The following is a 25713-nucleotide window of genomic DNA, read 5'->3' as shown; positions in this document are numbered from 1 at the left end:
TGACCCCAACCAGTCTAGGTCAGGCCAGAAGGCAGCAGCACCTTGTGATCTCCCCTCCCACCCACCCCACAAGTGATCTGCGGCTGTACGGTGCTGCTCAGCGTCATGGCTGGCTCCCGAACCCACTTGCTGTCCTGGCTGTGCTCTGTACCACAGCAACACAGACCTCCCCACTGTTTCTTTCTCTTTTGCTGTTACTGGGGCCAGCATAGCACCGCTACTCATGCTAACCTTGTTCCTACAGTTACCCTGACCTATTTAAAAAAAAAAAATACCTCAAAAGAGAAAGAGAAAAGAGATGAGAAAGATTTCTTTTGTGCAATTGAACACTTACACTTCGGCACAGATAAAGTTCGATCCAGGACTTAAATCAACCTTCCTAACACTCCCTTGACACAGTTACAGCCCCTGGCCAAACTCAGCTTTCACACGCTGCCTGTTGAGCATCCACGTCCATGAGGCATTAAGCACCACGTGGCTGCCTCAGTCCTTCACCTGCCTCTGAATTCTGATAGCAGGCACCTGGTTAATGCCCTCTGGCAGCCTTGCCCTTCCTTGCACACCATGCCCAGACCCCTCACACCCCATGCTCTGACCCCTCACACCACTTTTTCCACCCCCAAGACCTGTCTGCCAGCCCTGCTCTAAGCTGCAAGCCTTTACTGCTGCTCTGGAGTCTTCTGGCCCTCACTTTTTACCCTGGCAGACAAGGAGAAGTGCAGACCGAATAGTAATTTCAGCACGCCCTCCCAGAAGAGCCAGGACGGGGCACTGGGGAAGGAGGGGCTCAAAGGCAGCAAATTCGAAAGGGATATGAGGCAGATTCTGCTTCCTGCTCCCTCTTCATGTGCCTGTGGGACTGCCTGCTGCTGGCAGCCACCTTTCTGCATCAGGGCAAGAAGTCCTGAACAAGCAAGAGCTGGGCAGGGAGTGGGTTTCCCTGAAGCACTGCTCAGCCCATCAGCTGAGGGAGGGGAGAAAAGAGCTTCCCCCGGGTAGAGGCGGTTCCTGAAACAGCTGCAGATTTTGGACAAGGATACTGAATTCAAGCAATTGCTGGCCTGATCCTGATCCTTGCAGCATAAACGTTTCGCTTGTGTTTGAGAGCTGTTTCATTCCCACCTTTTCTGAGACATCATCCCAATAACAGCATCTTGGTTTCTGCAGTGCTGACTTGCCTTGAGCAAAGCCTCACGAGCCTGAAACCACACACAGAACAGCACACCGGGCAGACCAGGCTGGGGGACTGACAGATGGAGGGGGTCCCTGCTGCAGCCAGAATGAGGAGCAAGACACTGTGCAGGCAGCATCTCTTTCCAAAGACAGCCTTCAAGGCAGGAGCAAGGGCATGTATTTCAGTACAGGGAGCTAGGGTTGGGTTCTGGAAAGCCAAAACCACATGTTGCATTAACAGAAGGCTTGTCACAGCCAGCTGGTTAATGCAAAACCTCTCTGCAGACACAGCAAGAAATGTCACGTCCATCCCATGGTAGTCCTGGTTGCTGAGGGCTCAGCTTGAACCACACAAGCATCCACACAGCCCTTTCCCCCCCTGCCCATGCCACCTCCCCAGGCCTGTCCCTTGCCACCACAGCCTCTGCAACCCTGGCGCCCAGTTCCCCAAACTGGGCACAAAGCAGGGGTCCACCTGGAGCTTAAAGTGAGTGTTGGGAAAGGTCCGCAAGCTGCCTCAGACCCCAGGGGCTAGATGTTTTAGCTTCCCCAGCCCCACAGCCTTGATCTGAAGCCTCTTCCGACCTCACTTTTCCCCACAGCGCACAGGGTCCCAGAGCCACCCTGTGAAGGTGGCGCAGCGTCCCAAGGGCCACCCCGGTCCCCGCTGCCTCCCCCTCTGGGACAGGCACAGCCCAGACGGGAGAAGCCCGTGCACAATTTCTGAAGGAGCTTGGCCCACTCTTCTCTTAAAAGCTTCCCTAACAGCCCAAGTTGGACGCATGAAGCCAAAGGGGGAATGTTTTCCTGCCTTCTCCATACAGATTTCTGGGCCCAGCACTCGCCCACACGCCAGCCCCGCCGCTGGCGGCCACGGCAGCGACACGGCGCTGCGTTGGATTTCACACGTTGTGCAGGGAACAAACTATTTTCTGCTCGGATCCCATCCCCGTCCTCCTCGCAGCGGCCCAGTAACCGTGCCAGAGAAAACAAAACCCAACTGTGGGAAGAGAGGGAGAAGAAAGATGGGAAGAGTGTGAGCCCAAAGCAGCCCCTTGCTACCCGCACGGCTTCCTCCCCCCGCCTCGGCCGCCCCCCGGCGCTCCCCCGCAGCTGGGAGAGCCCAGTGGCCCCAGGGGGCGGCAGGGGGGAGCCCGGCCCGGGGGGCGGCGGGCGGCCCGGGGGGCGGCGGGCAGGCAGGGGGCCTGAGGCAGGCAGGGGGCCTGAGGCAGGCAGGCCGCGGGCAGGCCGGCCTGAGGCGGCCGGGCGGGAGCGGGCCGGGCCGGGCCAGGCCCAGACCTGACACCGCCGCTGGATGGCGGCACAGACCGCGCCGCTGGCTCAGGAGCGGCCCGGCCCGGGGAGGGAGCCGTGTCCCCGGCCTGCGCCCCGGCCCGGCTCCCCCGGCACCCCGCGGCCTCCATCACGGCCCCCCCCGCCGCGCACGGTGCCCCGGTGCCAGCCCCACGGAGGGCATCCACCCCGCTACCCACCGAGCGCCGTGCCGGGGGTGCCAAGGAGGGGACTGCAGCCTGGGGAGCCAGGGGGAACTGTGGGAAAAGGATCCCCTTTTTGTGTTCAAGGGGTGCGTGAAATTTCTGGAAAGTGGTGCGAGGCCTGAGCGTGCTGGGGGCCCCATGTGAAAAATCCATTAGGAAGAGTCTGGAGAGAATTAAAGCTGCTGTGAAAAGCGGACTGGAGAAACAGGAGACAGCAGAGAGGAGGGAGGGGGAACAAGCTAAGCTTTAATGCCAGCATAAAAAGCCTCCCCCCCCTGCTACCCCCCCCAGCCCTCATAAAAAGAGGGAGCGCTGTATGAATAGGAATTAAAGCAGCAACACTATCTGCCCGCTGCCCGGCGCTGCCAGCTGTTGCATTCAGCCCCGCTTTCCTGTCCCGGTGCCAGGAGCCGGGCGCTGGGGCGGCAGCTGGGAGCGCAGGCAGGCGGGGGGTCACCCTGGGCTGCGCTCTGGCACCCGGCCCAGCACACAGGGTCGCTTTGATCCCCGCTCCCTGCGAGGCAGAACGCTCCGAGCATCCCCCTGTCCCAGCTCCTGCCTCTCCCCGCAGCACCCAGGAGCGCAGGAGGCAAAGCAGGCCTTCCCCGCCGCACGAGTGGCTTCAAAACCACACGTTTTAAACATCACATCTTTCTTTTAATGCCTGGTTCCCAACAAAAATGAGACGTATGCAAATCATCACGCCTGTCCATCAATTCCTTATCTAATGCTTTTTGAACCTGCTGGCCAATTTCAGTGCTGACAGAAGAAGAGCGAGCCAAAATTATCCCCATCCTAAAGGTCTTGGAGAGAACTGGAGTGGGATCCCTGGCAGAGGTGGGAGCTAAGCCTCATTAGACATCAGAGAACCCACAGGGACAAGAGGCTGCTCCCAAGAGCAGGAAGGGCCCAGATCAGAAAAAGGATATTTTTAGTCACCAAGTAATTCTTCTATGATATGCAGATCCACAGGAAACCAGCTTTCAAAAGCCCTTCTGCTCATCGCACTGCTTAGACATTTTAAAAGATACTACTTCCCATGGACACATTTTTTCTTGAAGTCACATCTCCAACCTTTTCCCTTCAATCATAAGGGCCAAGGAAACAGCCAGCACCAGCTGAGATTCTCACTGTAGCCATGGGCATTGAGGAAAATGTCAAACCCCATGAGAAATTACCTTCTGGATATGTGTCAGCCCAAGGGACTGACACTCAACCTCCTCCAGAGGAAGACCCTGGCTTTCCTTCTGCCTTGCAAAACCAAGCACCCACAACGGGAAGCAGGGGGCCCTTTGGCTGGCTCCAGCCAGGGCGAGCAGCAGCTCCGGGGAGGAGGAGGAACAACCTTCATTCCAACGGGTTCATGGAGCTTCCCAGTTCCCAGATGGCCTCAGCAAATACAGTGGTGATCATGTGGGTTTTTAAGAGACAGATTGCTGACGGCAAACTTTCCCTGCCAGTACAGTCCATGCCAAATTATCCCAGGACTTTGACCTGCTGTGTTACAGACGTGGACATGAGTGAAGATAAGGAGATGCCTCTTGGACCTGCCTCAACCCAGACAGCGCTGCAACTTGAGAAGCCCACAGCACCTAACTGCTGTCCTTTTTCCTTCACAACAGCCGTTGCACCGACCAATGCATGCCCATCTCCAGCTTCAAGCTATCCTGCCTTCCCTCTCCCTACCAGGGATTTCTGCTATCCTTGTGCAGACTGGGGTGGAGGTGGGGGGAGAAGAGGCGGTGGGGGTGGAAAAACCACTGGCAATTAATCCAGAAGTTTAGCAGCTGCCACTGGCATTTCAGAGTGTGACGGCTTTTAGGCCAGATGCCAAACGTGTCTTAGGTTTTAATCTCTCTGTCAGGTCACCTATCGCTTGTCAATCAAGCGCTGCTCCCACAGGGGCCGTTGGCACAGATGCCATCAGACAGGATGCAGCAGACGCTCCTGCCTGCCATCCGGAAGATTAGCATCAGAGAGACCCCCGAGGCTTGCTCCTCCCTAGCCCCCAGCCCTGTGCCTCCCCACCCAAAGCAGCCACAAGCACTTGCTGTCGCCCCTGGCCAGTGGCTGGGCTATGGGTGCACCTGCTCTGGGCTCGGGATTTAACGCTTCCCAGAAAGGGCTTTCTCTTAGCAAAATAGCCTTAGTAAAAGCCTGCTGCCGCATGGCACAGGGCTCCAGTGAGCCCCACGGGCTGTTTGCAGTGACCTTGCTGGGATGAGATCACTGGCGGTGTGGAAGTAACTCCCTGCTTCAAGCCAAGCAAATGGGGGTGGGCCGTCAGCCCCTGCCAGCCGTTCCTCCTGCCCCACAGCCTGTCTCGCATCCAAGGCCAGGGCTGCCCGCCTTGGGCAGGGACCTGCACAGAGCCTCACACCCTCACAGCCCCTCCCCGGGGCACCCACAGATCGCCTCCTATCTCCTGGAAACCCGGGGGGTGCAGAGCTGGGGCTACACCAAGCAAGCAACTGGGGGAGCCCACAGTATCCCGGCAGAAGACCCCTTCCTGGCCTCAGGAAACAGGTGGGAGCAGTGCAGCAGGGAGGCTGATAGCAGTCACTGCCTCAGCACAGGCTCTGCTCTCCCTGCTCCCCCACCTCCAGCACCGTGATTGTCCTTCGGTTTTGATCTTTGCCTGGTGCTTGAAGGCCCAGAGGGAGAAAAGATGTTTTAACAATATCTTTCTCCTTGTGCTTCCTCTGGCAGAAGCCAGAACACAAATGCATGAATGTCCCCCCTGCATACGCACACAAATGTGTATGTACACACACACATAAGGGCTGGGGTATGTATACGCATTGCTACACACAAGCCCATACAGCCAAGCACATGTTCATAAATACATGCATATTCACTCACGCCAGTGCGCTGATGCACTCGTGTCCTGCATGCACATGTGACTGTGCAGCAGGGCATCCCCGTGCAAGCATGCAGGTTTGAGAGGCCCATTTGCATGCCAGGATGCACATCAGGGTCACACGTATGTGTGTATATGTACATGACCAGCTGTCTGTGTTAGGACCACTGCAGCCGTGTGCAGGCACACAGGGACACACACATGCAGTCTATAACCACAGCCTTTTATTATGTCACCCAACCACCTGTAATAAATAGTTACATGTCACACTACATGGCTTGGCTGAGACTGACAAAGGTCCTGCAAGGCAGGAGACGCTATTATAGGAACAGATTGCTGGAATAAAATATTAAATTTCCACTTATCAATCTCTTTAATGCGCTGTAACTCTAATAGAAGCATTCAGCCTTCTCCCTTTGAACGAATCGCTCTCCCATGAGTGGGCTGAACTAGCCCCGCACTCCTCCTCTCTGGGCCCGGGGCTGGGAGGAAGGATGCTGGGTGGCAGAAAGGGGGAGGTCTGTACCCAGGGAGGCAGGAGGGGGAAAAGCCGCTGCAGGGTTTTCTCTGCATCAGCCTTTTGGTTTTTTTTTCTCCCAAGGCTGGCTGCTCACTAGATTGAACTCCATTTATTGCACAGAGCTCTTGAAAGAGGTTTTGTGGTCCACTGACAATCCCTAAATTGCCTGCAAGACCCAAACAAATGTACCTGTAATAGCTGAGCAAGGATGGCGGAGCCCTCCCCAGCACTGGCCTAATCGGTCCTTAGGGAGAGCTGGATAAACATATTCAGATCCATGAATTATTGAAACGTTTTTTTATGTGGTGGAGCCTGGCCTAATGGGTTGGCTGCTAATCCCTCCTAGCAGGGCAGCTGCGGGTGTGCCCTTCCTTTCCTCATTTAACCTCAACCCCACAATTCGGACCTTTGAGAATAAATTGAGATTACAGGCAGGCAGACATCATCCCAAAGTCATTCCCCAGAAATCCTGCCAGTCCTCGCTTCCCTTCCCAGCACTGTGCTGATCGAGCATGAGAACGATGCTCTACCAGTCCCCTGAGAAACCACCAGGAAGGGAGACACTTACCAAAGGCCAGAGGGGAACCCACAGACCCTCATCCCTAGAGGAGCATGTGCCGGTGCGAGCGAGTCGGTGCAGCCCACCCAGGCTGCGATGCTAGTGTGGCGCTGAGACAGACCGAACGCTAGCAAGTGGCAGCAGGAAATACGAAGAGAGGGCTGTACGTGGTGTTTGGGAACATGTGTCCTGACACCGCAAGAGATACAGGGCGGTTGGATAGACAGAACGAAAGCAAGAGAAGGATATACAGGCTATGCAGAAATGGGAAATGAGACATGGTGAAGACAGCCTGTTCCTCTCTAAGTCTCCTGCAATACCCATCCCACCTCCTCTGCAACTGGGGACTGAGCTCAGAGGCTTCTTCTCTCCGATCGCTGTTTCAAACGTGACCCAAGGTGCTAGTTACTGCACGGGATGGTTTTCTATTGCCGATGGCAAGCGAGTCTGCTCCGTTTGTACCAGGCAGTTGCCTGCACTGTCCCAGAAACACAGCACCTTTGGTGGCAACTCCCATGGAAAGGCTAGTGGCTGAATGGATTTTGGGATTTTGTCCATGACCTCCCCTCTGCCCGCCACCCCCCCCCCCCCACTCCCTGCTTTGGGCGGTGGGCAGGGCTGGGCAGGGTGGATGCTGCTCCATGGCTGCCCTGAACAAAGAGCTTTGCTATTCTGGTGCCTTTCACTTGGCAAATGAAAAATCCCCCAGAGAAAAGCATATATCAGGAACAACTCAGCAGGCAAGGATCCAGGACAGGAGGTGTGAATTAAAGGCCTGCTACAGTGATAATGATCATAAATAAATACTTGGTAATTAGCATCTAATTAGCACATCCCATCCATTGACCTCCAAGCACTTGGATAGAGGAAGATTAGCCTGGTTTACCCATGTTACAGAACAGGGGAACTGAGGTGGTGAGGGTGCCAAACTGTGTTATTGCTGATTTCAGGAGGTCAGCTGCCTGGGCTTCGTCTTTATGCTTGCTCAGCACTTACCACTTAGATAGCGGGTGGAGGGGGCTGAGAAGCCCATTTCATCACTCTCAGGTTAGTCAACTCTTCAAGAACTGGGGTGGCTCAGAGAAGTGGCCTGCTATCAGAACAGCAGGCGCTCTGATTTGCTTCGGGCTGGACAACAGGAAAGGCTAACGACCCTGGGAACCTGGCCGCTATCTCCCATGCCTTGCGAGCCCCCAGTGCGTCTCATTCCCAATGGAGCCCACAGGCACCTGTGGTATTTGCAGGACGCAGGCAGCCGGCTGCTCTCCAGCTCATCCAGCTGCAGCCACAGTCCTGCTGGGCTCCCCAGAGAGCAGGTCTGCAGCTCCAACACCCCACGGTCCGGGCTGTGAGCCCAGCTAGAGCAGCGGCCGTGTGCCGTGACCTGTGCTGCCTGCCCACCTGGGGTGCTGGGGTGCAGGGGGAGCACCTGAAGGAGACCAGCGCTGAGTCCCCACAGTGCTGCTGCCCAGCTGGGGGGCCAGAGGGGAGCCCCAGCAAGTCACCCCAGGCGTGTCTCCCAGGCAGGCAGCGCCATTTCATCAGAGTCACTCCCTCCCCTGTCCCCTGACAGCCCAGAGCCCACTGCAGTGTGGCAGTGCTCCAGCTCACTCCTGTAAGAGGTGCTTCCATCTCTCGTGAGACCCACACGCTGGTCGCTGCCTGTCATTAACCCACTGACAAAATGAATTGCTTCTTTTACTCCAAAAGGAAAGGGGTAAAGTTCCCTTCCCTGCTTTCAAGGCACTACCACTTTTCCCCTTCGGTGCCACCTTGCGATATCACTTTGTCTCTCTGAAATCAGGCTACTATGATATGTTATTTCTCCTCTTTAACCTATTTCTTGACATCACTTTCTCTCCCTGACACTACCTAAGCGTATCCACAGGTCTTTTCCTCACTCCTATGGCTACACTGATCTGCAAGTCATCAAAATCCTTCTGTCTCATATGACATCACAGAGCATCACTTCCCACTGTCTGCGTCCTGTGACGTTATTCCTTTCTGGAGCCCAGACAAAGCTAGTCAAGTGCTCACAGCCTCTTGGTAATCTGTCGCAGCCAGGTGAGCAAGTGCACAGACCCAACATGGCACTGGAAGGAGCACAAATGAAAAATCATGAGAATTGCCTAACATCAGAAACACCAAACATCATCCTGAACAAATGACTCATTCATCTTACACTTTACTGCCTCAGTGGCAGTCTATATCCTCATCCTACTCCTTCTTCTACCTTCTAACAAATACATCCCTGACATGCCTTCGCTTTTAACATGTCCACCAATCTCCCCGAATCCAAAGCAGAAGACAAGGGGAAAACAAATTGAACATATCTTGGTGCAAGAAAGGAAAAGACAACAAAAGGAAAGGAGAAAAAAATCCAAGCCAAACCAGTGCAAAACCAATAACTTCACTGCTCCCTTTGCATCATGAAACTCCCCACCCCTAGAAGGAGACACTGGTGATTGAGACTGATGTTAAGGAGATTTAACTGACTGGTAGTTGTCAGCTGCTGACACTCTCCTCATCTCCTCTTCTTCTGTCTTTCAAAGCACACCAAGTGTTTTCCTACCTGTGACATTGACTTCCACCAAGCCCGACCGTGTACCGATGGCGTTGGAGGCCTCACAGATGTAGGTGCCAGCCACATTGTAGGAGACGGGCCCTTTAAAGTAGATGGTGTTGTTCTGGATTTCCACGCTCCCTGGCAGAGTCCCGTTTGGCCTAGGAAACACAAAAGTCATGGTTAACCCCCGAGATGATACTCAGTGGGGTCAAGCAGTATTGCAGAAGTGACACTGGCATGCTGGTTCTGCGCTTGCCTTTGGGCAGCTCTATAACCTGGTGGTGCTGGCTAGAAAATACCCATTAATGTAGTCAGCCTTGAAACCAAACCCTCAGACAGCAGCATTACAGAAAAGAATCAGTAGAGTGTCTCCAGGGTAAATCCACTGCACGATGAGAATCAGGTTCTTTACATGGATTGGGGTTTTTTTCCTTCTCTGTGATTACAAGGTAGATTCTACATACTTGGGTCACATACAGCCCCTCCTTGGATTTGGCTAATGGGATGTGAAGCACTTCTAGTCTATGTTCTCCCCTATCCAGAAAACAGAGTCAGAGCCTTAAAGCAGTTAATTTTCCAGCACAGTCCCCATGCAGGTACAAGCTTAGGGTAAGATGTCCAGGTCACTCTCTTGTTTCGGGTGGCTCACCTCTAGCAGGCTCATCTTCAGAGCGCTGCTCCATCCCTGACTTTCCATTTGATGGAAAACACAAGAAGGGGACACCAATCTGACCCTGCTTTACTCCAATTTCCTGCCCATGTAACTCTCCTGGGCAGCTGATCAGCCAGTGTTAATTGCAAGTCAAGCTCGAGTAAAGTAGTGCTGATTTAGAGCCCTGCCACCTACGAACCTCCCTATGTCAGAATAGTCAGACAAGTGTGAAACTGGAATAATGCAAAACTGAGTCTGGAGATACATAGATTAAATGAACAAAGGCAGATGAAAAATAAAAAAAAAACCTTGTGTGTTAGGAAAAGACACACATGGCCTGGTTATTCTTAATTACTGAAGCAAAGTAAAGTAATTACTTCTCTTAGGCAATTAAAAATTACTCAAGTAATTCCTTCCCCTCCTTCCAATAAAAATGTGCACATATTGTCAGCAATTTGTAAGAAACAAAAGGGAATAATGGGGGTATAATTAGGTTTGTGAAGAAGTACCTAAATGCACACACACATATTTTGCCTGCCTACATATACACACAGGCACACATGTACAGCAAACATGTTAGTCTTTCCCAGCTACATCAAGCCAATCATCCCAAAGCTGATGGACGAACAGAATTGCCTACAGTTGGTCCTCTGCCTACAGGGACCCTGAAGCTACAAAGACAAGGGCACATCTAAAAACTGTGGTATGGGATGCTAAAGGCAGCTATTGCTTCCTCTAACAGCTCCCCTGACTCTTGCTCATCATGATCCAAATGGGAGGAAAGGAAAGCATGGCTGGTTTTTACATTCCAGGCAGGAGCAAACCAGCAGCAGCAGTAATTGCTTCCTGTCCCCCAGGAAGGGGAAGAGGCACATATGAGCACATGGATAAACCAAAGATGCTGATGGCTATTTCTCTCTCTGCCCAGCCAAAGAAATAAGGAATCGGTTTGATATTATGAACGTGGCACTGGAGGAAGGAAGGGGATGACCATGGATCTTATTCCCGTTCCTTACCTCTTTACATGTACACACGGGCCACATGCCTAGGTAGCTGGCTGCAGTACAGTTATTTATCAGGCTTTCACCCCATCTGTTATGCCTGCCTCTTCCTTGCATGCCCTGCTCACAGGCAGCCTGCAGCCAGGACCGGGAGAGCAGGAGTCTGGGCTGAAAGAGCCGGGGGCAACTCTGTGCTCCAGCTTTTCCCTCCTCCTCCCTTCCTGCCTCATTTCCCCCAGTCTCACGCGCTCTCTCTCTCTCACTGTCTATTATCCTCTTCTTCTGCCTTCATGCTCCTCACCTTCAGCCACACTCCATCTTTCCTTTCCATCCTGTCAGGCCAATAAACCTATACTTGGTCCTAACTGACCCACCAAGTGTGCAACAAGGGAGAGGCTGGTGCATCGGACTGAAGCGCTGTCAGGCTTAGAAACCTGTACTCTTCAATTTTGTGCTTTCTCTCTCTCTTGTTATTCTCACAGTTCCTTCTCAAAGCAAAGTATCGATACTCCCAGTCTCTTAGCTGTAAGTTAAGAAACGCTTGCAGGCTAAAGACAGACAAATGGACATACAGCTCACAGAGAATCCACAGGAAAACAACTCTTTCCAGTGCTAAAAAAAAAATAATTTAAAAAATCATCCATCACACAAGCACATAGGGACCAGCTCGATGCCTGGCTCAAAGATGTGCTGTTCCCAGGAATCGCTTCTGCCAGAGCTGAATTTATTACCAGCGCAGTGTGTAAACCAGGTGTGGAAATGACACATCATATTCACTCAGTCATGCAGCACCACGCTCAGTCCTGACACCCGCATCCCCTGCTGTGTTTGAGCCTAGCTGGTAACTAACCCTCTTTCTTGCCCTGAGCTATAGAAACATCACCTGGCTAAGACATTTGGCACCTGGTTACCTTGTGCTTCAGCTTTCAGCCTGCTTTCAGCATCATTATCACAGTAGGAGCAGACTGCCCAACAGAGATCAGGGTCCGCTTGTGCTGCTGGCTGTGTCTGTACACAGTGACAGAGCTCCTGCCACAGACAGCCTGGTGCCCAGGGAGCCCAGCAAGCGCTCAGCCTCCAGCCCTGCATGTGAGCAACAGCAGAAGAAAGGGGTGCAATGACTTGTCCAAAAGCAGACCAAAAACCTGCCACAAACCAGCTGTCCCCAGATCCATCTCACAAGGCTTGATTCAGCTCCATTCTCCAGCCCTGCTACACAGAGACAGCCTAAACCAGGATCTCTTCTGCTTTGGGTACCACAAGGAGCATCTTTGCCTCTAATGCTTTCCTGGTAATGTGAGGAACCCCGAGAGCCCCCTTGGAGTTTAAGTTTAACTGGCAGAACCAAGAGAGGGAGAGAGCTGAGGACGAGAACTAGAAAAAAGGCAAGAAAAACAATTCTCTTCAGACTTTCACTGTGAACAGTTTGATCTGGGAAGCGAAATGAGAGAGAATATGCCTAGCTCCTTGCAAAGCCATTTTGAGAGCCTCTTTCCTGATGACAAATGCCAGATGAAAAGAAGAAAGGATCCATTTGATCTTTCTTTTTTAAAGCTACATGAGTGCTTATAGAAAAGAGAGGGAGAGAGAACCACATCAGGTTGCATCAATTCCCATCTGACTCCCCACACACCCCTCGCTCACTTTTCACTCCCTTTAGTGTGTTCAGCCAAAAGCTGAAACCCTGGAGGACGAGGAATTGCTGCTGTTTAATGTCAGTCATGTGGAGATGTGTGCTCCAAAGGGGAGCTCCTGCTTACAGTGGGGCTGATTCTAGAGAAAGGTTTTTTCACACGCAGACAAATTTTGTGCTGTTTGTGCCCCTTTAAGGAAGGGAACTCCTGGATTCTTTTCCAGCTCTGCTACTGAAGCACTTAGTGGTGCTAGGCAAATGATTCACCTTGTCATACCTCAGCTGCTTCACATCACTGGGGCAGAATACTATTCCAGTGAATTGAGAATAGGAAGTTACCCTGGGTACTGAGGTGGCACTGTGCTGGTTGCAAGCTCCGTCCCAGCCTGGTGGAGAGGGGGTGTGTATGATCCTTACCCACTGCTCTTCCCTCCTCAGCCTGAACTGGAAGATGCTGGAGGAAGACCCAGCTGAAAAGCAGGGGGTTACCCCTGTCCATCACAAGGTGAGGTGGGTGTGTGTGGCTCAACTAAAATGCTAGTGCCAGCTTTGTCAGCTGGGGCCACAGGAAACATCTGATAAAGCCCATCCACCCAAAACAAGTCCCTTGCCCATGTCGCTTCAAAACTGCACTGCCTGCCTCGAAAGCATCGGCTGCCCCGTCGGCAGGGCTTGCAGGGCAGCAAGCCTTGTTTCGGGTCTGACAAGCTCAGCCTCAGAGGATGGCCAGCACAGGAGGGGTGAGCCAGAAAGGCCAAGGCTGAAGACAGCAGCTTCCCAGGTCTGCAAATAAAGATATTAGCTCGTCCCTGTGCAATGAAGGCCTCCTGGCAGAGCTGTGCCAGGGAACCAGAATCATCTCCGAGCGTTCTGCAGGAGCACGGTGGCTCCAGCAACTACAAGTGTCCAACTCCCCGCTCACACGCACAGGTTTTACCTTGGAGTGACACCGCTGACAGTAATGGCACCATGCCCTAATTGACCAGAGGGTGACTGAGGTTTCTAGAAACTCCTTAGCCCTGCTCGAAGACTGAAGATCATTATGTGCTACTGAGAGCAGAAGCAGTGTAGGCACTTACAGCTTCCATTCATAGGTGTGAGCTGGGGGGTTGGCGTCAGATTTGCATATCAGCTTCACATCTTTCCGGTTGAGAAACCAGTTGCCATCAAAGCCCTCAATAGTGACTTCTGGCTCATCTGCAGGGAGATGAGAAAGATAGAAAAGCAGGATGGAAAAGGAAAGAGTTATGGAAAAGGAAGGGGGAGAACATGAAACAGGAAGAGATGAGGGGGCAGGGTGGGAGAAGGTGGGAAAGATTATGGGAGAAGGAGTGAGAGAGGGTGGATGAAGGAGAGAGGAGGGAAGGAACAGAGGGACAGAGCAGAGGCAGAGAGGAAAAAAGGTGTGAAAAAGAAAGCATATGATTATTCCAAGGGATCACTTCAGTTTTCACTCTCCAGAAAAAGAGAGCAGCCCTCCACCTTCACCCCCTCCACCAGACCAACACCTTCCCTTCAGAAAAATCCTCTTGCCAGACTTTATTACCCACCCCAGGGACTGACCATGGAGCATTGCTCTCCAGCCCTGCTGCACTCACTCACACTGCATGCTCACTTACACTGCACGTTGAGGGTCATGCTGTCGGTGAAGCGGTCCAGCTGGTAATTAACCACGCACATGAGCTGCTGCCGATGGGCCTCCCGGCTCGGCACCAGTCGGTACCGGCTAATCACTGTGATGGTGCCATTGCTATTCCGGATCTCCTGAAACTCCGCTTCCCCTTTGAGCTTGGTGTCCCATGTGACAGTGCTGGGGGGCTTCCCATTAGAGGAGGTGCAGGTAGCTACCAAGATCTTTTCTGTCCTGCCAGACTTAGCAATAAGTGGCCGCTTGGTGCCCTCCATCCGATTTGTGGGCTTCGCTGCAAGGAAGTGCAAAAAGGAGGAGAAGGAGGAGAAGAAAAGAGTACAAAGAGATGGTTAGAAAAGCCATACTACCTTCTCTACTACAACCAACCCAAGAGACACCTAGCACCACTGAGCCTGTGACAGACCTTGTGGTGAATCCAGAGCTGCTGCAAATTGCCAGCAACCTGCTCTGTGGGAAGAATGGTGGAGGTGCCCTAGATGCACAGATCCAAGATGGAAAGTCAATCCTTTCCTGCTATAGGTTTTCAGCCCTACGTTAGAATGAGAAACTGAAATAAATCGTGCAGACCTTGGGTGGGGTCTGTTCACGCACAGCCCTAAGCCCCATGGATAAGCTCTATCTGTGCTTAGGGTATCTGTAGTCTTCTCTCTCTGTTCACCTGACAGCCACCAGCTCATTAAAACTCACCACTCCCTTAGGGAACAGGTCCCTGTTATTGCACCTGCATTAAGAGATAGGGGAAGTGAAGCCTGACAAGGGAAGCGGCGTTCCTGTGATAGCTCAGTGAACCACCTACCCTGCGTTCCCTGCTCTTCACCTCTTTACAGTCAACTTGAAAGATCATCACAGATAAAATTTACACCCGAGATCCACGTTTGCCCTGAGCTCTCAGGACACGAGTTCTGTGTTCCTCCAGATCTGTTTAACTGGAGGCAATGGTTCATACTACAAAGCTTGTCCAGTATCTTACCCAGCACAGTGAGGTTCAGTTGACTTTCCCGGTTGCCAGTTGGGAAGGTGGCAAACTCACAGATGTAAACTCCCTCATCCTCCAGCTCTAGCCGAGAGAGTTGAATGGTGCCATCTTTGAAGGAAGGATTCCGGAAAGTCACCCGCTCTTTGTAGGGAGAGAGGATGGAGACCCCCATGGCAGGGTTGTAGATGGCCACATTCTGCTTGGAGCCGTTGGTGGCTTTCTGCCACGTGACCTGCGTGATCTTCACATTGGGGAGCGGATTGGTGAAGCTGCAATGCAGGACCACGTCCGTTCCGATAAACCCCGAGACTGTGTCATTGACTAAGACAGTCTGAGCTTGCAGCCCTGCAATTAAATGGAAAGGCACGAATATACGTGTACTTCTTAGACAGAGAAAGACAGAAAAACAATGGTTCTTGGACATCAGGCCCACAGACCCCTTTATTCCATTTGCTGCTTCTTGGCGTGGCTGATACAAGAACAGTCTATGACTACAGGCACTCAGTACCTTCTGCAACTACCTGCATCCACCTGCAGCTTCATTCCTGCTCATAAACACCTTCCTTCCCACAACTGCTGTTCATACATCACTACAACCAGCCAACCTAGGGCTTGTGATCAACAAAAAGCACAAGGCTGAATCAATAAAATTTTCCTTTCTTTTGTCTTCAACTTTGGATGACACTAAATCGGTTATTGTAAAAATACAGGGCATGCATATCTAGAGGCATATGAAAGCACTGATATTTATAAGCATAGCATATCCTAACATATGCTAACACACACTCAGACATCCATTTAATCCTATTGGAAATGCATCAGTAATTAAATGAGCTGCAAAGACTCAGGCTTGATTTCAGAGTAGCGACAGTTCCCATATAAGAACAGATTTACCGCGGTGCCTATACACCTTGCGCGATCTACCAGCATGATCTAGGTCGTTTCTGTGGCCTTTTTTTAACCCCAGAAGTGGCTGCAATTAGAAACCTTCCATCTTGATTCTGCAGGGTAAAGATGAAAGGTGCTTGGGAGAAGTGGTGGCTGGTGTCCATGTCTGCTCTTCTGTCTGTTGATTCCTCCCCTGACAGCTGGAGGAAAATGTCTCCCACCAGGACTGACCCTGAAATTCATCTTTGGCTGCCACTGTGTCTTTCCCTAATCTGTACGTTTAGAGATAATGCTCTGGTAATTATACAGCCAGTATTTATATGATAAATACAATAGAGAAGCAAGGTGGCAAGAACAAGAAAAGCGGGTTTTGTCACTGCTGGCAGAATCTGAAATTGGATGTATTCTGGGAGACTGAGAGTAAAGGAAAGAAAGGGGTAATATAAAAAGAAAGATGTACAAAGAGTGAGGAACATGAAAGGGTAATGAGAGAGAAGCTGGGAAAGAGAAAAATACGTAGCAAGAGAAACAGGACAGCATCTTCTAACTGAGGGGACAGAGCATTTCTGAAATGTCACCCCTACTCTGTTCTTCCAGGGGACAAATGGGCTCCCTGTGCAAGGCCAAAATGAAGTCAGTCTTAGCCCCTGCAGACCCCTGAAGACATGCCCAGTGACTTCTACAAGTGAACCTGAGCAAGAGCCTCCTTCCTGCAGTTTTACACACACACACACACGAATGCAGGCATACAAAAGTCTTCTCATGCGCAAACACTGCCTTTACCGCTCTCTCGGCACTCTCCCATGTTGCCAGCTCACTGCCTGCCTGCTGTTCTCGGCCTGATCTCAGTCCCCACATCTCATCTAAGCCTCTTCTTTCTCCCCTTCTCCTTCCCTCCGCACCAAGCCTGTGACCCTGAGGACAAGCCTCAACAATCCAGCCCGGCCAGGAGACGCCATCAGCTGACCACAGTCACCAGCAGTTAAGACCGAAACTCATGTCTCTAGAGCTTTGTGTGAACTTGCCCCCTTCCCTGAGTCAAGGGCTGGTTTGCCCCACACCCTAGCATTGCAGCTGGGTGCTGAGGAATGTTTTTCAGCGCTGTTTACAGCCACAGCAAAGCACTGGTGCCCTCATGTGCCTGCCTGCATGAAGCCGTCGAGCCCTCGGAGGCTGTCTGCTGAGCTGGCAGGGTTGCACGTTTCCCCTCCCAGTGTACCCAGGGCCATTTTTGCCATGCACGTCCCTCCAGAAACCAGAAGGAAGGGACGTTCCTGCGCTGATAAAGTCACAGCTGGACCACGTCTCTCCATGCCAAGGATGTCCTGGCAGTAAGACACAGTGAAAGACTTCCCTGAAGCTAGTCTGGCCTGTGCCTGGTGGGACCCCGTGGCCCACAAAAGCCTTCCCGATGAAAGGAGGGCACTGGGTGCAGAGCAGGGCTGAGTTTAGATAATGATGTGCTGGGATCTGAGGAAAGAATGGGTGGATGGGGAGGGGGGAGATGTCTCCAACATGCTTTGCAGCATATGCTGCTCCTTCTACCCTGGAGGTGAGAGAGCCTCTTGCAGAATTGCCCACACCCGCGGAGGTGAGCAACAGCTTTGCCAAGCAGTCTGGCTCTGAAGTCTTTCGAGCCTTGCAAAGCGTGTGGGAGCTTGCCGGAGAGCAAAAGCAATCACGTAGCAAGGGCCCTGGGAACAACCTGCCACCCATCTCACGGCTGCCGGGCTGTAGGTGTGCTCAGCGCTCCCTCCTTCTCCCAAGGCTGGAGGAGAACAGATTCATCAGCACGGTCCCCACCTCTTTCATGAAGGGCCCAATGCCCCCAGGCAGAGCCTGCCGGGGGCTGGGGCGATGGCAGGGCTGGCCCCACTCCCACACAAGCTCCCTGGCCCCCCACAGGCCTCAGCGGCTCCCTTTGATCCAGGCTTTCGACATCCCAGCAAAGGAGGCCCCGTCCGCGACAGCAGGAAGTCATGGCCCAGAGCCTCCCCACAGCGCCAGGAAAGCTAGAGAGAGCTGAACCCCAGGGAGGAGAGGATGGAAAGCCACCAGCTTCTCCCCGGAGTCACCCTTGCAGGGGAGCCGGGAGGACAGCCCAGTCCCTCCCTGGCAGGGCATGCGGCCGAGCACTGCAGGCAGAAGGCTATGCCAGGCCGAAGGCCACCACCGCCCAAGGATGGGCACCTAAGACGTGCCCCTTAAATAAAGGTATTGCCATCCAGCCTGGCAGAGAATGGGATATATATCACTGGGCAGAGATCAATCCGATCCCTTGCTTCATCATTACTATGCCCTTTCTTTATGCTGTGATATCCCTGCAAATTAATGAATGACCCTTTTAAAAATCAAGTGATTCTTCTTGACCTTGAGTGGTAGCAACAATTCCCAGTTCTACCCTCCCCCAGCCACAGGATCCATGCATCAGCGCAGGCTGCACCTGGACACAAACTGGAGGAAAAGCAGACTTTGGTGCTGGCAAACCTGACCCTGAACCAGACTTCAGGATGGTCCTGCAGAACCCTCCCCTGCCCAGGTGTACAGAGTCAGACTTTCGGCTAGGGAAAAAGCTGGTGCCAATTCAGGACTGCTTGCCAACAACAAAACGCTGCCAAAGCTGGGATTCAGGCCCCTACATGTAGCAATTTTAACAAAAACACATTCCAAACTTTCTAGAGGCTTCAGGGGAAAAGGGGAAAAAAAAAAAAACCAACCCAGCAGAAGAAATAACAAAACAAACCAAACAAAAAATACCCTAAAAAACCCCAAACACTGTGCGGAAATCGTGTTTCCTTTCCAGGTGATTGAATAACTCACGGCTCTTTTGCAAGATGGTAAACTATTTATGTTCCGCTCCTCCAAGCCTCTCATCAGGGAAATAACGCACCCATTGCTCTGCTCCGTACCACTGCAACAACACCCACACCCCAACAGCAACGATGAGGAAGGGGAACAGACGGAGTAAAGGGGTTTTTGCAAGTTTGCCTGATCAGCTTCCCATGCTCCCCATCCTAAATCAGAAGCCAGAGGGCAAACCAGCTGCTGTCACACTCTGGGGAGCATTTGTTTGCAAGGTGACTGAGCTGGGATGGCGGGTCTTCCCTCGCCCCGTTATGCACTCAATAATTCATCAGGGCAAATGCATAGATAATTGATGGCAGTGAGCATGCAAGGCCATGAGAGGAGGAGAAAATAAAATCACTAATCAGCCTCTGGAGAGGCTTGAACATATTAAGCAGGGGGTGTGTGTGCATGTGCAGTGCTGGGGTTTGCCTCGCTTTTTCTTTGCTGAATGATCTATGTGGTTGGTATGGCAGAGAAAAGGCTTGGGAGCAGCCTGTCATGTGCAGCTCCTGTGCCAGATCTCCCAGTGCCCACCAATCCACCCTGACACCTCCCAGGGGGCAGCCAGCACACGAGGAAGGATTAGCTGTATAGGTTGAAGCTTGTCGAGTTGCATTTTACTCATTAGTTTTTTTGGTGGTATATTTTGTGAAGGGCCAAAAGCAGTAAAAAGGCCCAGCTGAGTGCCAAAGACATGTTGGTGCCAAGACCTCATTAGTGGAGACCTCTGAGATCCTACTCCTCCACCTTGGCCTCTGAAGTGGTTTGCGCTGATGCCTTTCCCCACGATCCCAAACCCAGATATTTACTAGGTCATGCAAGGCCTGGGGGGCACTGTGCAGAAGGCAGGGTGCCCTGCGGCACAGGCAGCGGGCTGGGAAGGAAGGTCTGCACTCCCTGGGTGCGAGGGGCGCTGGGGAGGGAGCAGGCTAAGTGGCAGCTGGTGGCTCTTGAACCTGAAAACCCTTTCTCCCTAAAAGCCCGGGAGATGCTGTTACATTGAGGCTCCCACACTTGCAAATCTGGTTCTTGCTCCCCCATATAGAAAGCTCTGGAAATGATCTCCAGGCACTAGTCAGCTCTGTCACAACAGCAAGCCTCCAATCAATGCTTCTTTGTTAAGAACCATGTGAACTCCACGCCGCTTTGCACAACCTTGCCTCTGCTGAGCCTCCCACCGATTTCTCTCCCTCCTGTTCCCTGATACTCATCTCACCCCAAGGGCACTGAAACAGCCCTTGGCAGAAGTGTGATGAGCCACCCTTCGGTGTGGCAATACCAGGGCTGATGCAAATGTCAGAGGAATCAGAGCTAATACTCCTTGCATCACTTAGAACTAAACTGAAGGGTCACAGTAGCTGGACCTTACAAAAACACAAAACAAAGCATCACGATTCAACCTGCAAAACCCTACACAAAGCACCTGATTTTGAGAGAGCCCCTTGCACTGCACCTCAGCTATGGGCAACGACTGTGCGTGGTTCTGTACACCTCACAGACACTCCAAACAGATCTCCAAGAACTTTCCATGAGGGGAAAAAAACTGGATGGAACAGGAGCTCAAAACTTTCCAGCTGGTGGCGCATATAAATCTTTCTTCTGGTATTTCTGAATTCATCTTGCAAATCTTCCCTATTTTTAGGTGGAAATCAAGGTCTGAAATGCAACCCTTGTGGGGCAGAACACAACCAGCCTCCAACAGCTCAAAGAAATGCCGCAGGTGTGTTAGGCAGGGTGGGAAATGGGAAAGAAGATCCTAAATCCCAGCAGGGGGAATTCAGGTGGCAAGAAGCAAAGGTTTGAGCTGGCGCTTGGCCAGGATGTTGGGGTTAATACCTCTCCTCTTGCCAGAGAGGCTCTGTATTGATTGCCAGGCATTCAAATCAGTACTCTGCTGCTCTTCCAGAAGAGCACAGTGCCTGCCTCACCCTGCTTAGTCAATGGCTTGCAGCCGACTGCAGTGAAGGAGTGGTCTCCAGTGACTCACCAACGTGCTCTTCCCACAGCAGCAGACTCTCACTGGAGGTCTCTCTGTCATGCACTGATTCAGTCCTGCCCCACTGAAGTGTGGAGTTTGAACACCAACGGGATTAGAAGAGGAAGACTGAGTTTCCAACACAAGGGGAGGGGGCCTTAGAAAGAAGATGAGGAATAGATGTGGCAAGATTATAGCTCCAGGTGACGTGGCTGCACATGAAAGTGAAAGGCCTGAGATAACACTGTGACTGGGTGGGGGCACAGCAAGAGAAACTGCAAGCCCAAGCATCCCTTCCCCCAGCTGAGAGCTTTATAGGAGCTGGGAAATGGCAGCGTGTACAATGGCCCATCTGGCTCTCATTCAAATCCCTCTCAAAAAAAGAGAACCGGCTTGGCTTTGGCTCGCAAATGGGAAACACAGGGCCTTTTTCTCTAGGTCACTGGTTCATATCCAGAACCAGCACATAGTAGCAACAGCAGAGATGTTATTATCTGAGGACCAGTCAATGGCCTGTATTGAGTGAGGTCTCTAGACAGCCTGCCATTGGCTGTCTGCTGGGACAGGACAGTGGAGATGCCTTTGGGATAGAGCAGGGTTGCCTTCTCCTGCCTGTGCTGTATTTCCTCTTTGGATAAACAGAGCACAAAGCAGCCTCAGGATCCACTTGAATGAAAGATCTTTCCTAAAGGGCCTGATCCATTGATGCTCTGCTTGTTGCCTGTTAAGGTTCGGGAAGCCTGTTCACACAAAGGCCCTAAGCCAGGCCAAGGCCATGCTTGTCCTAGGTGTTCTTCACAGAAATAGATGAAAAAATAGCAAACACCAGGGTGAGACCAGCCACAGGTTAAACAGAAAGCGAGAAGCAGAGCTGAACACCCAAGTAGACCACTAGTTCTTGCTGTCTGTACTTCAACCTTGCAAACAGCCTCTGTTGCAGCCAACCTTCTAGTGCTCTAGGAAAAGGGCCGCAAACCAGAGGAGAGGGAAGGGAACAACCATGCCTGCCTTTGCTCCCGGCTTTCACTCTTTGCCGTACCCTTCCTGGCTTTCACACAGCTGCTTTGCTTCACCCCCAAGTCACGGGGAGGGGAACATGCCCCATGGCAAAAGCAGGAAGGCTGGCAGAGCAGGGCTCCTGCTGAAAGCGCTGACACAGCACTGGGAAAGGCCTTCCTGCAATAAAGCTGTGAAACCCCATGCTCAGCAACAAAGCACAAAGGCTCCTCAGTCACGGCTCCTGCCGCCCGCCCGCCCCGCCAGCATGTCGGCTAATCCTCCGGCGGGAGCTGCCGGTTCCCACACACCTGAGCAGGGAACCAGGCTGCCCCTCGCCTCCACCTGACGTGCACCTGTGCTCAGTGCCTGGCCCCTCTCCCCTCCGTGCACCCTGTCCCCCAGCCTTCTGGGCTGGACCCCGCTCCAGCTCCTTCCGCAGGTCTGTCCCACCGCACGCTCTTACACCCACCCAGCGCCTGGGTGCAGAGGACTCCCATCTCCCTTCCCCTGTGGCCTCATGCAGCTTGTTACAGCTAAGTCACAACTCCCTTCTGCCCCTGCCACCTGCCTCCGTAAGCCAGGAGAGGGCTGCCCCAACTTGGTCTGCAACGCTTGGTTTCTTTGACTTGCCCTCCCTCCATTTCAACCTTACAGGTTTTCCCACCCCTCTTGTGTCTCCCCAGCATCATCATCACCACACCCCAGGCCACGCACTAGCCTCTGCTCATCCCTAGCCACTGGTTACTCTGGAGGGGAACCAGGGAATATGTCCAGGATCACAATTCTGCACTAGGAAAAGCAGGCAGCCGGCCAGGCAAAGGCAAGGGTGGCCAACGAACAAAAAAGCAAAGGCCCTCCTCTCAAGAGCCACCTCTCTGTCTGCTAGCAAGGAAAAACCAGGGTCTTCTTGCTTACCAGCTCTGACCTGTAAGCAAGAGGGAAGACTGAGAAAGGGGACAACGTTCAGAGCCAATGCTTATTTGGTGGTTGGGTGGGGAAGCGAGGGCAGAAAAGAACAGTACAGCTGGAAAATCAAGCATGGAGGAGGGGAAAGAAGCTGAAGCATTGAGCGAGGAGAAGTTAATTAAGCCGAGACTGTCCCGACACCTTATCTTGATGGGCTGAGTCCCCAAATGTACATGAGTATTTTCTCTGCCCTGCCTCTTTCTTGGACTTCCGCGTTGCCTTGGATGTTGTTCAAGAAGCCCTGGTCCAGGACTAAATATCTCGCTATTAGAGCTCTCCAGGTGCTAAGAAGGAGGGATTTAATGAAGAGCTGTGAAGTGAGGATCAAGATAGTAACCCATAGAGAGTCTCATTTCCGAAATGAAGGAACTTGAGACTGAAGAGATTCAGTGAAAACAAAAATAAACTTGATGGCACAGAAAGAGAGAACATCAGATCCGTCCTTCTTTCCCTGGGCTGACAGCTCAGAGCCGAAGCAGGAAACCAGGGAGCTTGCAGGGCTCACGGGGGTGACTCACTCGGCTCCGCAATGGGAACGCGACAAAGCCGAAACTCTGCTGACTCAGGCGTGACTTCAGCACCGGGGTTAATAGCTGGCAGCCCTCCTCTGACTGCCCCCACCAGCCTCGCCACTCCCGAGTCTCTGTCCTCACTCAAATCAAGCCTCTTTTATCAGAGGGGTAGACGCCAGGTCAATGGGAAATAACCAGAGGACACAAACTCTCTGGTCTTCTGTCCAAGTCATGGTGCAAAACACATCCCTGCCAAAGCACGCTGGTGCTGGCCAGCCCTGCAAGTTTTGTGCAGAAGATCAAAACTCCTACTTTCCTGTAGGTTAAATGCATGTGAACCCGTCACAACTTTCTGTGGTCTGGCTCTCCTCTTTCCTGCCATTATCATTTCAGTATATAATGCATTGCTGATATTTCAGTATCTCCTGAAACAAAATGTTTTCTACTGTTGCAAATAGGAATGTTATGCTCTGTTCTACTATAAATTGTTTGAAGATAGAAACAACTTTTTTTTTTTTTTTTTTTTTTTTTTTTTTTTTGTGGCCAGGAAGATGTGATATATATTCTGGCAGCTCGTGACCCATCAGAACTGACAACTAGGAAAAATCTAGGAAAGAAATTAGTGAAAAAAACCCAACATGAGCACAAACATGGCACCCAACAGATGTAATGGACAGCCACCCTTCGCTGGCTGACTGCCTGCGATTACTCTCGTAATGTGTTTTAGCTTGCCCTGGAGATAATTTCTGCAGGAAGATGGAAAAGACTCAGACCTCGAACTTTGCCTTAGTTGTTTAAGGAGTCCTGCCCATGAACAACAGGCTGGAAAGAACAGTGTGTACATATAAACCAAAACTCAGTGCCTTGCCTGATTTCCAGCCTGCTGCTGCTCAGCTTTCTTATCAAGTCCTGTGCAAGGAACTAATTTTACAAATTTCAGCTCTTCCCGCATTTATGATCTCCACAGTGCAGACCTTCAGTCCTACCTGGACCCCATCTGTACAAATAAGTCTGCATATTTATGGAAAGCTTTGCATCTTCAAAAGACTTTTCAAACAGTAATTAATTAATCCTCCAACACCCTGAGAGGCAGGAAAGTATTTTACCCCTGCTTTCAGGGATGGGAAAATCAGAGGTGCTGAATGACAAAGAGATGTGCCCAGGGCCAGCCAGGCAATCACTGGCAATCTCACTTGAATGGCTTGGTTTACATGTGGGTATCTGCATTTTATGGTGACAATTCTCACCTAATGAAGCAGGTATGGAGGCGTCTTACCCCAACCCCACCCACCACTCACGCAAATAGAAAAGGTCACCCTCATTTTTATGGCTGAGGAAATGAAGGTGCAGGGAGATGAAGTGGAAAACCCATTCTATTGGCAGAGCCGGGAAGCAAACCTGAATGTTACCCAAGTCAACAGCTAGAGTAAAGGTTCCCAAAACATGGCTCACATTTTTCTCAACGATGAGCAAAGTGGCTGCGACCAAATACAAATCATTTTGTATTAAGAACATGCAAAGTGGCTGCGATCAAATACAAATCATTTTGTATTAAGAACATGCCAGAAATTATGAGAGATGTTGAGGCTGACAGTGAACGTCCCATTCAACCGCTGAGCAAAGCCAGCTCCACAATTCCAGACCCCACTGCCCCGAGCAGCCGACATGCACTCCGGGTTTGCCTCATCTCTCTCGCTTGCCAGATCAGGGGCTGCCGCCACCCCCCCAGCCTGGGTTCAGATCTGGCATGGCCTGCTACAGCTCAGCAGCAATGCCATCTCAGCGAGGAGAGAGACCTGAGCAGGGCACATTTGGGTGCACGGGGGTCCCTTTGACTCCAGACCTCACAGCAGCTGGTGGGGTTGAGCGGAGGGCAGCTGGCAGGTCAACTCCACGCTGGATGGAGATGCAGCACTTGTATCTATTAAGGTCACAGACTCCATCCAGGCTGTCTCAGGAATGGTTGCTGAGCTTCAAAACGCCTGCACAGGTTGGGGCTTAGAGGAGCCTGCTGAGCTTCTAAGACTCAGGACTGTAAACAAGTGACAAGACCACCCATTAAAGGCAGCTGTGCTGGCCCCAATCGTGAGCATCAGAAGGAGGGGGGGAAGGCAGTGAGTGAGGGTCAGAACCCTGCAGAGAGGCCTCCCCCAGGGGTCATGCTCCCTGCCTCATCCTGCCTGGTCCACAGCTCTGGCATGCATGGAACAGTGGCTTTGCTCTTCTGGGGACAGTAAGGGAGACCAGCACACTGTCACAGCCACTCTTCCCTGCCCAGGAGGGTGAGGGCAGTCACCGAGGGCTCACTGCACTGTAAGGACAGGCAGCATTTAGCCCAGAGCAGAGGGCAGGGCAGGAAGAGCAGGAGTTCAAAGGGACTCCTGCAGAAAGGTCTGTCCTCCAGCGAAGAGTTTGCCAAGTAGAGTCCATGCTGGT

General features: G+C 52.1%; 1 protein-coding gene across 4 annotated transcripts in view; it reads right to left on the bottom strand.

Annotated features, from left to right (window-relative positions):
• NECTIN1 (nectin cell adhesion molecule 1) overlaps positions 1–25713 on the bottom strand; it is a 106899-nt gene that overhangs the window by 43793 nt on the left and 37393 nt on the right. For all 4 annotated transcript variants that reach the window (XM_037409719.1, XM_037409722.1, XM_037409721.1 and 1 more), the window contains exons 2-5: positions 15085–15435; positions 14083–14385; positions 13543–13660; positions 9184–9335 (exon numbers count right to left, since the gene is read on the bottom strand). In XM_037409719.1, coding sequence (XP_037265616.1) covers positions 9184–9335; positions 13543–13660; positions 14083–14385; positions 15085–15435 — 924 coding nt within the window. The remainder of the gene's footprint in view (positions 1–9183; positions 9336–13542; positions 13661–14082; positions 14386–15084; positions 15436–25713) is intronic.

The sequence above is a fragment of the Falco rusticolus genome, chromosome 16 (assembly GCF_015220075.1).
Source record: "Falco rusticolus isolate bFalRus1 chromosome 16, bFalRus1.pri, whole genome shotgun sequence".
Taxonomy (NCBI): domain Eukaryota; kingdom Metazoa; phylum Chordata; class Aves; order Falconiformes; family Falconidae; genus Falco; species Falco rusticolus.
This window is presented reverse-complemented; position numbering and strand designations above follow the sequence as displayed.